The sequence below is a fragment of the Rhineura floridana genome, chromosome 6 (assembly GCF_030035675.1).
Source record: "Rhineura floridana isolate rRhiFlo1 chromosome 6, rRhiFlo1.hap2, whole genome shotgun sequence".
Lineage (NCBI taxonomy): Eukaryota > Metazoa > Chordata > Lepidosauria > Squamata > Rhineuridae > Rhineura > Rhineura floridana.
In genome coordinates, this window is record NC_084485.1 from 49,101,773 (window position 1) to 49,117,350 (window position 15,578).

At 41.3% G+C, this 15,578-nt stretch overlaps 2 protein-coding genes across 4 annotated transcripts in view; one reads left to right on the top strand and one right to left on the bottom strand.

Annotated features, from left to right (window-relative positions):
• On the bottom strand, positions 1-6,333 carry ROMO1 (reactive oxygen species modulator 1). 2 transcript variants are annotated; one of them, XM_061631745.1, is made up of 3 exons: positions 6,226-6,333; positions 3,760-3,890; positions 1-465 (listed from the first exon to the last, which is right to left on the bottom strand). In XM_061631745.1, exons 2-3 carry the CDS (start codon positions 3,888-3,890, stop codon positions 357-359), a joined length of 240 nt encoding a protein of 79 aa, XP_061487729.1. In that variant the 5' UTR covers positions 6,226-6,333; the 3' UTR covers positions 1-356. The 2 variants fall into 2 exon arrangements, with proteins under 2 accessions (XP_061487729.1, XP_061487730.1); XM_061631746.1 differs by lacking the exon at positions 6,226-6,333 and adding an exon at positions 5,977-6,109.
• NFS1 (NFS1 cysteine desulfurase) overlaps positions 6,290-15,578 on the top strand; it is a 22,499-nt gene continuing 13,210 nt past the window's right edge. Inside the window, exons 1-5 of one of the 2 annotated variants that reach the window (XM_061631743.1) lie at positions 6,290-6,497; positions 7,931-7,998; positions 10,282-10,398; positions 12,018-12,101; positions 13,337-13,489. In XM_061631743.1, the coding sequence (XP_061487727.1) occupies positions 6,407-6,497; positions 7,931-7,998; positions 10,282-10,398; positions 12,018-12,101; positions 13,337-13,489 (513 nt within the window). In that variant the 5' untranslated portion in view covers positions 6,290-6,406. The remainder of the gene's footprint in view (positions 6,498-7,930; positions 7,999-10,281; positions 10,399-12,017; positions 12,102-13,336; positions 13,490-15,578) is intronic. The other variant, XM_061631744.1, reaches the window with a different exon arrangement.

Sequence of the window (15,578 nt, forward strand, 5' to 3'; positions counted from 1 at the left end):
TTCCTTTGATGAACAATTTATTGATCTTGTATTAAACTCAGCATATCCACCCAAAAAACATGCTTGTTATCCAATTAAAAGGGAAGATTTTAATAAAGTATATCTCCTGCTATAGTTCATTATTCATTTTAAGTTACATTCAAGTTTTATTTTATAGACAGGAAAGACCGCATTGCTTCAAACCCTCACTGCCTTTCCCACTTTCATTAACGAGAAAAAGATGTACAAACTGATGATACAGCAATAAAGACAGAAACTTATTTTTGACTGGTTTTTCAATCTTGGGGCAGATATTTTTTATTATATTACACAGCAGGACCTTGATTTGCATTAGTCTTCATGGTAAAAAAGTAACATTAACAGCGGATTCCCATGCCAATTGCCATAAATGTCCCAAAAGTTCCACCGCTCTGCATCATGGTTTTGCCAACACCACCCATCAGTTCTCGCCCTCTCATGCCGATCCTAAAAGAGAAGAAAAAGTATTGCAGAGGTAGTTATTTGCCACAATTAAGGGAAAAATAATTTTGTATCTGACGACTGACATATAAAACCACAAATTTGAGTGTATGCTTTGGCGTGATCTGCCAAGTAAGTTGGCTTAAAGTAAGCAGGATATGGATCTCTTTGATCTGCAAGCCATGGAAGAGTGGAGTTGTTCTTCACTGTCTGTGACAAGGTCAGTAATCTCAGGATAAGGGAATGGTGCCCTCCAGATGTTGTGGAGTGCAACTCCCATAATCCTTGACCATTGGCCATGCTGGTTGGGGCTGATGGGAGTTGCAGTCCAAAACATCAGGAGGGCACCATGGTTACCCCTGCTAATAAGAGATGCTGAATATTTAAACAACTTATAATGGCCATGGTCCCCAAAAGCAGCCCTCCCACAACCAGCTCCATGAGGTTTGTGTTTTTCAAATAGCAGCTCACCCCCTACCCCATGTCAGAGAGCAATTTGCTTTTGAAACTGAAGGGAGCTTTACCAGCAGTTCGTGAGATGGGAATCTTCTGGTCAAAGAATGTAAAAAATCACCTCAAGTGGTTCTTTTCAGTTGTTTCTACTGACTCCACCATGAATATAGTATTAATACTTCTGTGACTTTTTAAACTGTTTACTTATATATATTTCTCTCAAATCCAATGTATTGCAATATTTGCATTTCAAGAGCTTCTGGGAACAATTAAATGTGCATTTGGTTGCTTGATAAATCCATATGTCTAATTCATAAAAGCCAACTTATAAAGAGTAAAATTTGGACTCAGTTTAAGGACTTTTCTTTTAAATATCTGATAAGAGATGGACAGGTCTCCCTGCTTCTTCACTATGCTCAATGGCTTGATTCCCAAGTTTTCTTGCATGAACTGAAGGGCTTACAGTCCAATGGAGGATATCTCTGGTGGAAGCAGGGAAGTTACTTTTGACAATTCCTCAGTCTCCCTGTAGGTTCCTCAACCCTCCAGAGCACATTTTTGGGGGGCGGGGCGGGGCAAGGGTCTGTAGGAAGAAGTGAGAAAAAAGCCTCCCACCTTTCCGCTAGTGGGAAAATCCCAAGCAGGTCTCTAGTAACAGAACATTCCCATCAGTATTGACTATTAGATGTATATACATCCAGCAAATACTTGAATAACTTTCAATTAAATCAATTGACAAATATGCATATGGTGGTAGTGCCCCCAACAGGTAGCTCAGAATCTGAGTTTTCATTTTAAAAATAAAAGTCTCTTTTACTCCTAGAAAGTAAGTTGTAGAGCAAAATGTGCAGATACCCTTCTAAGTGTTTTATGTGAAATGAGCCAATTTGGCTGCTCCTACCTGTCAGTGTTATTAGCCAATGAGTGAAGTCAGAACTGTGATGAAGTGGGCTGCTTGACACCAAGCAATAAGAATCCCTGGCGTTCTAAAAAGCTGCTGTTTTGCCCTTCCTTTTAGTGCACTTTTCCTGCTTCTGTCTTCCCCCCCCCCAAGAAAGGACAAGTCCTTGGAATCTCCAGTGTTTACAGTTCTTTTTTTCCTAGCAACCAGGATGCATCTTGAGATCAGGTAGTACCTAGAAATTATTTTCTGCAAATATTACTACACAATAATTGTGGGTGAATGTTAAAGAATCCCCCTTCCCTCAAAAGGCAAATGTGAAAACTTTGCAAAGAGACTTAGGCATATCTCCTGCTTTACAGGAGCTAAAGAGCAGGGGCTCATGAAGAATTCACTGTATAGTTAACTCACAATACAATGGTATACATGTCTACTTAGGAGTAAGTTTCTTTGTGTTTAATAGGGCTTACTTTCAGGCAAGTGGGTACAGGATGGCAGATTAGGCTTTGGATGGCACTGGAGAAAAACATGGTTCTTGTACCTTAACAGTGGTGTGGCATGCAGAAATTAAACAGGACAAGCCTTTTCTTGTATGGAAATACAATTCTGGGAAAAGGGTCACCATGACTACTCTCTCATTTCATGTTATGCCATGCCCACCCATGGCAGCCATTTTGTGTTATGTCACTCCCCCCATTGCAGCCATTTTGTGACTGGTGCCCACAGCACGCTCTCAAAATATGAAAGGTGCCCTCTGGTCCAAAAAGGTTGGCAACCTCTGTTGCAGACCATCAGTGCAACTTACAAATGCAAGTGTTTGTCATAAGGTAAACTAATTCAAATAGACACCTCATTTGAAAAGAAGCATGTTCTTAAAAAAGAAAAAAAGAAAACATTTTAAAATACTATACATCTTTAAGATTTAGTATTAATTATTCTCAAACTCCATCCTTAACTTTGATAGTTTATTTTTATATGCTGACACAGTTAAAAAGTACAAAGTTTTAGCACCAATTCTCTGACTGAAATAATTTCTACTGTAGATTTTTACCTAATGATTTACAATTATGGATGTCACAAAAGATATCTCAGATTTCTTTACCAAGAGCCTACACTAAGTATCAATGAAATCCTAGAGACTTGTTCATAAGACAATCCTACATTAGCTTTCTATTTATGGAACAATCAAAATAGTGGTGTGCCCTCCAACACCACAGTGGAAGTCTTCAATATTTCAAAAAAGGACAATATACAATTAACATTTACTTTGCCTATGAGGTGGTGAGACTGAATCAAATATATACAAATGGTAAATTGTTTTATTGTTTAGTTTTACTGACAAATGATGACCACTTGCTTTCATTATGATCTGTGGAAGTTTGTTAAAAGGACAACTGAACATTTGTCATGGTTTGTTATTGTATTTATGACCTATATAAAACTAATAGGTATTAATTTCAGTCTAAATCCTATTCATGTTTATTTTCAAATAAACAGGTCTTACTATAAAAATGCATAGAATTGTACTCTTGCGGCCATATACAACTAACTTGTTGTGCTAGTAGAAGCCAGTGCAAGGATTCCCACTACTGCAATGGGGCTTTCTCCCTCCTCCCCTCGCACCCCCCCAAGCAAATCTGTTCCAGAGTGTTGGGAGAACCCCCAGAACAGTGTGCCTGGGGGGAGGGGAGAGATCATTCCATTGGGCAAGAGAAATGCTTGTGCTGATGGAACGATCTCCTTAGTGGTACACTGAATACAACCCTACGTCTGTTGGCTGGCTACATACAGTCTACAGAACAGGTGGGGAATTAAGCATAAAAATGATTAAATCATAGAACTGTGGTGAATTATATTGCTCTGTTCCCTATCCAGTAAAGGTAATGAAGAAGGTTGTTCTTAGGATTTGTATTGTGTTCAACTACGGCAGTCCGTTTCCAACATACCTAAGGCAAGAAAATGTGCCGAACAGTGCACCTGCTGCCACACCAACAGCAAAGCCCATCATGAAGCCCATTTTCACTCTGTCAAAGCAACTGGGTTGGGACTGGCCATATGGCCCCACTGTTACAGGCATCTAGAACAAAACAAAACAAACTTAACTAAGTACAAATCTACTGCATCTATGCATAAGTTCATCCCCATTCCAGAGTGGATGGAGCATTCCATAGATCAAAGTGTCACCAATGTACATAGCTGTTGAATGAATGACATAAGCAGAAGAGATGGTCCCTGCACCAAGAAGTTTACAATCTTAACTGAAATACAATTTGCCATTTGGAAGTTATGTCTTTTCAATTCATATTCCTTTCCTTTATCATGTTATGTGACATTGTCCATTATGGAAACATATAAAAATGTAAAAAAGAAAAGAAAGATGTTTACCCAGAGTTGCTACGCAGGAATTAATAAATCAAGCTATGAGATTTGATTTGCTACAACCAAATTTAAACTACTTGTTGCAAATGTCCCTATTGATGGAACTTGCTGGATAACAGTCCTGAGGGAATATGGTCTTATGTACACCACAAAAGGTCCTCCAAAGTGCCCCAATGAGACAAATGATTTAAACATGCAGTAACCACTCTTTGTGATAGAACTATCCATGTAAAAAGACGGCAATCTAGTTTCCCACGCTAAATCTAGTGTTGTATTATTCTAGTCTCTTAGTCTTTGGTACAACTCAGCCAAGAAGTCCCCAAAAAGGGGGGTGACGGGACAGAGGGAGACTAATACCTAATCCAAACCTCTTTCAGCTCAGTCACGTGACCTGGAAACCCAGAAGAATTTACACGGGCAAAAAGGGTCATGTAAGTCAAGCTGTATTGAAGAGAGTTGTTTTCCTTTTCTTCTACCAGGCACGGACCAGCTGAGTCGGCAATAGCCTCACTCCACTTTGGAATAGGGGTATCTTAAACCAGCATAAATTCTGCAATTTTCCAATTGTTAGGATTGCTCTGTGACTACTGAACTAGCAATTTTGACGTTGTAAAGCTATATCCTTTTCCCACCCTGTCTAGCCTCTTAAGAAATATGTAGAACGTTATAATTTTGAAGTTGTTTTGCTAAGTATTAAAAGTAAAAGCTTATTATTATTATTTATTTACACTATTTCTATACCACTTAATATATCCTAGTGTGATTTTATTTTATTTCTATTTATTTCGATTTCTATACCGCCCACAGCCAAAAGGCTCTCAGGGCGGTGCACAACATAGAGTAAAATACAATAAAATTACAAAGGTCAGTAAAAAGCATACATATTAAACAGTAAAACAGCCTGGTATAAATTGAAAGCTAAAAAATAAATTAAGTTAAAATGCCTGGGAGAATAAAAAGGTTTTAACCTGGCGCCGAAAAGAAAAAAGTGTAGGCGCCAGGCGTACCTCATCGGGGAGACTGTTCCATAATTCGGGGGCCACTACTGAAAAGGCCCTAGATCTTGATGTAGTGGTTAAGATGCCAGACTATGACCTGGGAGACCAGGGTTCGAATCCCCACACAGCCATGAAGCTCACTGGGTGATCTTGGGCCAGTCACTGCCTCTCAGCCTCAGAGGAAGGCAATGGTAAACCACCTCTGAATACCGCTTACCATGAAAACCCTATTCATAGGGTCGCCATAAGTCGGGATCGACTTGAAGGCAGTCCATTTCCATTTTTAATATATGAACAGATCTCTAAGCGGTGTACAGAACACTACAACAAACATTATATCAGAAAGGCATTATTTTTGCACTAGGCAAAAATTGTAGTAGTTCAGTTCGAACACGCAAGTTACCAAACAATCCCTAAACAAAAATGACCGACAACAGGCAAACAGATTTTTACAGTTAACTGGAAGTGTATATTCTCATAGAATCCATCACAAAGTTCAACCAGCCTAACCACTATTTCTACTGTTTGGCAACTGTGATGCAATTTCAGCCCCTTACATATCTTTTGTAGGGGAATCAGCAGTTTCCCCTCCTATGGAGAAATGGACAAGTTTCTCAAACGCTATTGCTTATAGAAGGGATACAGAAAAGAAACGACGAGTTCATAAATGAGCCGCAGATCGTCGTTGGGGGTGGGGGGATAAGGTGGCCTCCAGAATAAGATCCGCGATTTTAGAATTTTTAGGTTATGGGGCAGCATGGGGGTATGGGGTGTCTTTTTGCCTACTTGCTTATTAAGTTCCGAGTTCCTCTGCAGCCACGAAGGCCAACGACGGGGGGCGAAGAGCGAGGAGAAAGGGTCGGAAACGAGATCAAAGTGCACTAGATCACTATAGCAACCAAAAGACCTTCACCCCCACCCCAGCACTCAGATACCTAGTGTAATAAAGTCCACCCTGAAACTCCCCGCTCCCTAACCCACCCGAAAATAGCCCTTGCCCTACTTCTCCCTTAGCCTTTTCTTTGCTCCTCTCACCTCAAGCACTTCAAGCTCCGTTAATCCCGAGTCTCCCTCACTTCGGCCTGAACTTCCGTCGCACGCTGATTACGTTACAGGAAACTAGGCTGGGGTGAAGCGTCGAGACTCGTAGCTGCTGATGCCAGTAGCTGTGCTGCGTTGGGTTAAGTGAAGGAAGGGAGGTGAGGAAGGAGTGACGATGCTGGTGGTACGGCCGGCGACTTGGCGGGCTCTGAGAGTACTGGTAGCTTCCCAAGGGAGGCGGCTTTCAGGAGCTATGCAGCAACAAGGTAACGGCTCCCTGGCTTTGGAATTCTACCAGAAGAGGAAATCTGGCTGGGCGCCTGGAAGCTCGAGAGTTTCAGTAAAATCAGGTGGTAGGTGGCTTCCTTCGGAGCTGCCATGACATCTGTCTCCTGGGCAATGTTATATTTTTCACGGCTGCAGGTTGGCAAGTTCCGCGCACACAAAGACGAATGCCAGTCGCCGGGTCCCTTCTCCCTTTAGGCAATATTGAGGGTTGAGGGTTTATGCTCTGAAGCGGTTTTACTAGCGTTCCGTCTTGGCTGGGAGTGAAAGTTGAGAACCTGGCTTATGGAGCCAAGAGAATTGCGGAGTCATAGGACCGGATGGTTTAGCCTGTCAAATAGTCCCATAACAGCGACGCTAATCCATACACGATGCGAATCTCTCAAATACAGAAAGTGCAATATTTACATTTCTTAGTGTTGCAACGGTCCAACCAATATTCTCTCCTGTCCGTTGCTGTAAACAGTATTTTGCCTGAGTCCTACTCTGGTAACTGAAGGGAACCTTGGCATACTGGGGTGGGAGTCACAGCTGCCTCAAGCTCTCTGGCAGTTCTTAACACTACAGGCCTGACCTTGATTTGACAACAGTGGCATCTTTAGTAAATTTTGAAGTGCAGGAGCTCATCATGACAGACCCCATAGTTACACCCCTACCAAGAGTTTAAAAAAATTAGACTGCTATGTTGATCCTATATATCAACAGCACTACGTAGCATAACACCCATTTTACAATAGTGAGCTGCTAAAAGCTGGTGGTTCCCATGTTGATCTATGGCTGGGGAGACTTGAGTTCACATCCTTGGATCAGCCATGAATTTCCCTGGGTAACTTTGGACCATTTCCTGTCTAATAAAAGGGATCATGAGCCATGCCAGATTTTTCTCCAGCTACCAACCTTACTAGCAAATACTGCTCTAGCATATGATGTCATCACAACTGCTATGAAAAAAAACACTGGAGCTGTGCTCTCCCACATTCTTGCTTCGCTACACCATTGGTTGGCACCCCTAATAGGAACCAAACATTCTAAATCTGGAAATGCTTATATGAAAAATATTTGCTTGTTTTTGCTAAGCTAAGAAGTGGTGATAATCCTGCTCTTTGAGGCCTTAACCATTGTGTGAGCTCAGTTCAAACTGATTTCTGGTGGTGGTTGAATTGCAAGTTTTTAAAATGCCCGTCCTGTGTATTTTGGTCTGCAGGTCAGCTGCTGTAGCTGAACTTTAATAAGTACAAGCATTTTTGGGGGGGAAATAACCATCTGTCTGTCTGAATGTGTAAAATAGCATGCATTAATGAACCTGTGTTTATATTATACCATGTTCTGGGATAAGGTTTTTTCCCCCACAAGTAGTAGAGATAGTATCTTCTGCAAATTTGCGTTTGCCACTCATATAGTTGTCTTTTCCTAGATAAAGGCAATGCTGATGAATCTTCACTTCGACCATTGTACATGGATGTCCAAGCAACCACTCCTCTGGTTTGTGAACTAAGTATTCTTTAGGGGAACATTTTTTAAAACAAATAGTATTTAGAGAGCAGTCATGTACTGTTTACTCAGAGGTAAAACTCTCTGTGTTCAGTGGGCATTTAGTTCTAGGTAAGGTTGCATAGGGTGCAGCCGTAGTCTACCCTGAGTAGTTTGACTGGTGAGAAAACCATACTATGTGGTGTCTAAGTCATACTCAGACTAGACCCACTGAAATCAATGGACTTTTCTCTGAGTATAACTTATTTATTTTATTTTATTTATTTTTTCCATTTTTAAACCGCCCATAGCGAATAGCTCTCTGGGCGGCGTACAAAAAGATTAAAATACAAATATCATAATAAAAACAGCTGAACAATAATAAACACAAACAGAAACCACAGAAATATAAAAGTAAACACATTAAAATGCCTGGGAGCATAGCCAGGTCTTAACCTGGCGCCGAAAAGATAGCAGCGTAGGCGCCAGGCGTATTTCTTCGGGGAGGCTATTCCACAATTCAGGGGCCACTACAGAAAAGGCCCTAGATCGTGTAACTGTCCTCCGGGCTTCCTGACGTGTTGGTACCCGGAGGAGGGCCTTAGCTGCTGAGCGAAGTGACCGGGTAGGTTCATAGTGGGAGAGGCGTTCCACAAGATATTGTGGTCCCACGCCGTGTAAGGCTTTATAGGTCATGACCAGCACCTTGAACCTGGTGCCAGTGCAAATGGGCCAGAACAGGTGTTATATGTGCTGACCGGCTGGTCCTTGTCAGCAGTCTGGCTGCTGCATTTTGCACTAGCTGAAGTTTCCGAACTGTCTTCAGGGGCAGCCCAACGTAGAGCGCATTACAGTAATCCAACCTAGAAGTTACCAGAGCATGAACAACTGAGGCGAGGTCATCCCTGTCAAGATAGGGGTGTAGCTGGGCTACCAACCGAAGGTGGTAGAACGCATTCCTTGCCACCGAGGCCACTTGTGCCTCAAGAGACAAGGAAGGATCGAAAAGCACCCCCAGACTACGAACCTGTTCCTTCAAGGGGAGTGTAACCCCATCTAGAACAGGGTAAACATCCACCATCTGAACAGGGAAGGCATTCACCAACAGTGTCTCGGTCTTGTCTGGATTGAGTCTCAGTTTATTAGCTCTCATCCAGTCCATTATCGCAGTCAGGCAGTGGTTCAGCACATCCACAGACTCACCTGTAGAGGATGAAAAGGAGAAATAGAGCTGCGTGTCATCAGCGTACTGGTGGCAACGCATTCCAAAACTCCTGATGACGGCACCCAGAGGCTGCATGTAGATGTTAAAAAAGCATGGGGGACAAAACCAACCCCTGAGGGACTCCACAATGGAGAGTCCAAGGTGTCGAGCAATGTTCCCCAAGTACTACCTTCTGGTGACGATCCGCCAAGTAGGAGCGGAACCACTGCCAAGCAGTGCCTCCAACTCCCAACTCCGCGAGTCTCCCCAGAAGGATACCATGGTCGATGGTATCAAACGCCGCTGAGAGATCAAGGAGAATCAACAGAGTCACACTCCCTCTGTCCCTCTCCCGACAAAGGTCATCGTACAGGGCGACCAAGGCTGTTTCAGTGCCAAAACCAGGCCTAAAACCGGATTGAAACGGATCCAGATAATCGGTCTCATCCAAGAGCGCCTGGAGCTGACCGGCAACCACCCGCTCTAGAACCTTGCCCAAAAAGGGGACATTCGCCACCGGTCTATAGTTGTTCAGGTCATCTGGGTCTAAGGAAGGTTTCTTTAAAAGAGGTCTTACTACTGCCTCCTTGAGGCTACTAGGGACTACTCCCTCACTCAAGGAGGCATTTATCACTTCCTTAGCCCAGCCGGTGGTACCAGTCCTACTGGCCTTCACTAGCCAAGATGGACAAGGATCCAGCACAGATGTGGTCGCACGCACCATTCCAAGCACCTTGTCCACTTCCTCAAGCTGCACCAACTGAAACTCATCCAATAATGAAGGACAAGACCGTGCTCTGGCCACTTCAGTGGATTCAACTTAATCAGATACCATCTACTGAATCTAGTATAAGAGAACATGAGTGAAAATTTGCAAGCTGAACTTACTGACATTTTAATCACATTTACTCAGAAATAAATGACAGTTGATGTACTGTTGTGTGTGTGTGTGAATACACATACAGAGGACTGTAGCCTTAGTAACAGGCCTGGACATGTTCCTAGCATTTGTGTGTGTAGGGGAAGCTATGTGTTACAGAAATATTTTTAATGATGAAATAAAATAGGAAAACTATACTTCTTATTTCTAGGACCCCAGGGTTTTGGATAGTATGCTGCCTTATCTTGTAAATTTCTATGGTAACCCACACTCAAGAACTCACGCTTATGGTTGGGAGAGTGAATCTGCCATGGAAAAAGCTAGACAGGTGAGACTTCTGTTTTGTTCTTATGATTTATAATTTATTTATTTAAAGAATTTATAAACTGTCCACCATTAAAAAATATCATGGCAGTGTACAAAAAAAAGTCAAAACAATAAGAGTACATTAAACGCATCTGTAAAACCAATCTGAACTGTACCCAACAGTGTTACCCTGAAAAAGCCTGGATGACTCAAAAAGTCTTAAGGAGGCGCCTGAAAGAACAGATTGTTGGTGACATCCTAATTTTGAGAGGGGCGTGTTCCAAAGCATGGGTGCCACTATACTATCTGCCCTGGGTACTTATTAAACAAACTTCCAGGGCATGTGGATGATGTAAAGATTTTGAGCAGGATAATATGGGAAAAGGTGATGTCTCAGGTGAACAAGTCCTAGGCTGTTTAGGGCTTTATACACAGCAATAAAACCTTCAACTTGGCTCAGTAGCTAATTGCAAACCTTTGCAGACCCCTTAACTGGCAATGTTGCAAGCTGGCAGTAGGTTGCTCTTAAAAACTGCTCTTAAAAGCAGCCTAGCTACAGTAATCTGCATCAGCTACAGCTTCCGGAGCAATCTTAAGGGCAGTCCCACACAGAGCATGCTGTGGTAGTTCAACACTGAGATGATGAATGCATGGACTATAGTGGCCGAGCTATCCCTGTCCAGAAACGGTCATAGCTGATGCACCAGCCGAAACGGAACCACTGAGACTACTTGGACCTCTAGTAAAGTTTGATCCAGGAGTACCCCACAAGCGGCATGCCTCATCCTTCAGGAAGAATGCAGTCCCATCTGGAAACCATCTTCCCACAGGGCCTTCATCTTGCCAGAATTCACTTTCGGTTTATTGGCCATCATCCATCCCACCACTGCATCCAGGCACATTTAAGACTTTCATTGCCTCACCTGAAGCAGGTGTCATCAGCATATTGGTGATGTGTCACTCCAAATCCTCTAATGACCATACCCCAATTGCTTTGTACAAATGGTAAACAGCTTTGGGGACAAGATGGTGTGCTGTAGCACCCCACAGCACGCTTGCCAGGGGGCTGACAGACAGATGCCCAGTGCCATTCTTTGAAACCAGCCCAAGAGAGAAGTGGAACCACTGCAACACAGAGCCTCTAACTCCCATCCCATTCCATGGATGATATCAAAAGCCACTGAGAGATTGAACACCAGCAACAGGGTTTCACTTTGATCAGCCACTGAGAGATTGAGCAATAGCAATAGGGTCATACTGGTCATCCATCAGAGTAACCAAAGCCAATTCAGTCTCAAATCCAGACCTGAATCTAGATTGAAATGGGTCAGAATAATCTGCCTCCTCCAAGAATGCTTCTAAACCACTTCTCCCCAAAACAGAGTATTAATAGCAACCAGGCAGTAGTTGTCAAATATCATTGGATCCAGGGTGGGTGTATTTTTTTTAAGAAGTAGCTGCACCACCACTTTTTAAGATGACTCTGAGCATAGCAATGCAATTTAATTATAAATCTTTTCCTGCTGTGCTACTAAGCAGTTCTGTTCTGGAAGATGTTTCAGAAATTCTCTGGTAAATGTTATTTTCTGCCTCAGATGTTGTAACTTATTATATTATTGTGATCTCTCTTTTTTTAAACAGCAAGTTGCATCATTAATAGGAGCAGATCCTAGAGAAATTATTTTTACCAGTGGGGCGACAGAATCAAATAATATAGCAATTAAGGTAAATGAGTATATTGTAATGCCAAACAATGATGATGTAAAACAATTCACAGTAGTTTGGAGATTAAAATCTTGCTTTCCTATCTTTCCTTAAGGAAGACAGAAGCTTAACACAAGCAGCAGCAAACAGTGCATACTGTGTACAGTTTTTGGCTTTGCCTGAGTATAAATAAAAGTTATGGCAAGCCTTTAAAAATACATAACTTGCTATATTGTGTGTAGTTTGTTTAAAGTCAATGGAAATCACAGTTCTCTAAATAAAAATACTCCAAAGAAAGTTATTTGAAAATTGCTATTGATTTTATATTTGCAAGATGGAGCTATAGAGCATTCTGAGATGTTGAATATCTAAAGATACTTTGTTGTCTTCTGATATCATAAATGTCTTGTAATTGTAACTTGGATGAGAGATACTAGTGAGATGAATTCCTAAAACAACTTGGCATAAGCTTAACAAGTTTACAGCACAACCTTATGCATGTCTACTCAGAAGTAACTCCTACTGAATTTAGTGGGACTTCTCCCAAGTAAGTATGTATAGAAGCCTTAGGCTGCAGTCTTAAACTCACTTATTAGGGAGTAAGCCCTACTGAACACAGTTGGACTTACTTCTGAATACGCAAGCATAAGATTGTGTTGTGTTGTTGCATTAAATTAGATTGCACTAAAGTTGTCTTGCTTTGTATTTCTTTGCATAACTGTTTCAAAGAGTTACGTTATCAAAACAGATAGTTGAAACTGATAGGTCTCTTCCCCTTTTTCAGGATTCCTCTCTACATTGCAGTTTGCAGAGGTTTTTGTAGCTACAGGAATTTTCCTTGGTAGCTGTCTCCTGAAATTGCACTGAGGAAAAATGACTTAATGTTCTCTGTAACCATCAAATCATTCAAGTTATTTAAAAACTGAACTGAGGCTGAAACTTGCAAGATTATTTGAATAGTCCTTTCACACACAATTTTATGCATGTTTACTCACAAGTAATTCTCATTATGCACAGTGGAGCTTACTCCTACATAAATGTGTTTAGCCTCAGGCTGCAATCCTGTGCACACTTATGCGAGTAAACCCTGTTGAACTTCATGGGACCTATTTTTCAGTCAGTATAGAATATAGAATTGTGTTGTCGGTTACACAATGCATCGAGGTAACTGGGCATTTTGCATTTTTAATGATATGTATAAAAACTAATTTTCACCAGTTTTGATCTAAACTTTATTTTCTTTTATCTGCGTAAAGGGTGTTGCAAGATTCTATAAATCCAGGAAGAAACATATAATTACAACACAAACAGAACACAAATGTGTGCTGGATTCATGTCGTGCCCTTGAAGCTGAGGGCTTTCGAGTCACATACTTGCCTGTAAAGAAAAACGGGATTATAGATTTAAAGGTAAATTACTTGTTGCCAAATATATATCCATGTGAGGAGCAGATTGCTGCTTCACTCTTCCTTTTCAGTTCTTTGGCAATGGAATTTTAACAAAAATGCAGTCTTCCTTATGGATACCTACTACAGAGAGCTGCATAAATAAAAATGGGTGAAATGTTTGTTAGATGGAAGTGACAAAGGGTGATATTCTTACTGCTTATTTAGTATATCATAAAAAATGGATTGATTTCGTAGGTGCAATTCAAAGAAAGAACACTTTTATGTCCTAGTAGAATAGAATTTACCTTTAACTGTTTAGTTCAGTCAAGCTCCATTCCTCAGCACAGGGACTATGCCATACTGAATGCAATGGAACTTACTTTTGAGCAAACATCCAAAGGATTACACTCCATAGCTCTTAGGTTTATTTAAAAGATTTATATTCCACCTTTCAGCCCTAACATGGACCCCCCAAGATGGCTTATACTTAAAATGAAAAATTATATGACCAATGTAATCAAAATCCTAGTAGTCAGAATTGAAAGGGCCACATGTGGTCTCAGTACACATTGGGGTTTTTGAGCTACTGTCTTCCTACTACAGGTTCTACAAGCCTCCAAAAAGCTGTTAGGGTAGGCAGATGGGGAAAAAAGATTTTCAATGCTTGCATAGTAGAAAGAATTTCAGCAGGTGTAATTTATAGGTACTGTTCTCTCTTTCACCTGACCACTTTAAAGCTGCCCCTAAAGGTTGTAGGACCATCTATAGTGGTATTTTACTATGAGTGAAGGATTGTTGCCTGTGTGTGCATGGAATTGCTTTGTGCACATGTAGAAGCCCCTTGGGATCTCACTCATTTATTTCATTGAAACTCAGGTATGCCTAACTTCCTCTGGATTGCTCCCAAGATGCTGAGCATAAACAGAATACACTTACTGCCATACTAATGTTATTAAAATGAGACTGACTTGTGCAACAGGTTGATTTTAATTAGCCTTGTTCCAAATTTTATTTAAACTAGGCTGGATCATTCTCAAGCATTTTGTATCACAGAATTTATGAAGAGACTTTTTGTCAATATTGTGAAGTCATATACAGAATGCTTTGTGTCGGGGTTAGGAAACTTGTATCCCTTCAGATCTTATTGGACTCCACTTCCTATCAGCCTCAGCCAGCATGGCCAGTCATCAGAAATGATGGAAGGTATGGTCCAGTAATATCTGGAAGGCCACAGGTTTCTCATCCCTGTTTTGTATTTAATAGTTTTTCAGTTATTGGAAGAATTATATTTAATGTTAACTCTTCTGCTAGGTAGGAAGAAAATGTGAATAAAATCTGGGCCTTTTAGCAAAGGTATTAACTCTTAAAAAGCACCTGTGTGTGTCAGTACAATGAATATACATTGACAGCACAATCCTGTGCATATCTGCTTGGCTGTTAGCCTCATTGAATTCAATGGGGTTTACTCCTAGGTAAGTGTGTATAGGATTACAGCCTGAATAATTACTTTAATTTTTAGTCTCATTAAACCAAATGTTTTATCCTTTTATTTCTATAATTCTGTAAATTGTTTTCTGCATATTTTAGTTTTTTCAAATCTTATATAATAGATCAACAAAATGGAAATACTTATGAAATGGCAGAGTATTGTGGTGGAGGAAGAAGTAACCTGCCTGCCCACCAATTGTTTTTAAAAGGGTACAGTAGGGCCCCGCTTCCCGGCGCTTCGCTTCCTGGCGTTCCGCTAATGCGGCGGCTTTCATACCCCATTTTAAAGCCGATTTTGCGGCATTTTTGTGCAACGCACCCCATTATATACTCAATGGGGTTTCGCTTTACGGCGATTTCTGCTTTACGGCGGGGGTCCAGAACGGAACCTGCCATATAAGCGGGGCCTGCCTGTACATGAATTTTCCTATCTTTGAGGTCTCTAGCAGGGGGAGTGCTCAGCCTCTCAAGAAAGCTGGGGAAAGGATTCAGAAGTTAATCAAATAAAACCAGATGAGGGATTAATACGGCCTTAATTCATTTCATCACCATTCACTGATTCGCAGCATTTACTGATTCACAGCATTAGCGTATTAAGGCCGTGGAGTTGTGTTAAAAGGTC

What these genes read in the sequence shown, in the direction of transcription:
- ROMO1 (XM_061631745.1), bottom strand. Translation starts at nt 3,890, where the DNA reads ATGCCTGTAACAGTGGGGCCATATGGCCAGTCCCAACCCAGTTGCTTT. An exon ending in GGCACATTTTCTTGCCTTAG is followed by an intron (nt 466 to 3,759) that starts GTATGTTGGAAA and finishes CTTCTCTTTTAG; the next exon opens with GATCGGCATGAGAGGGCGAG.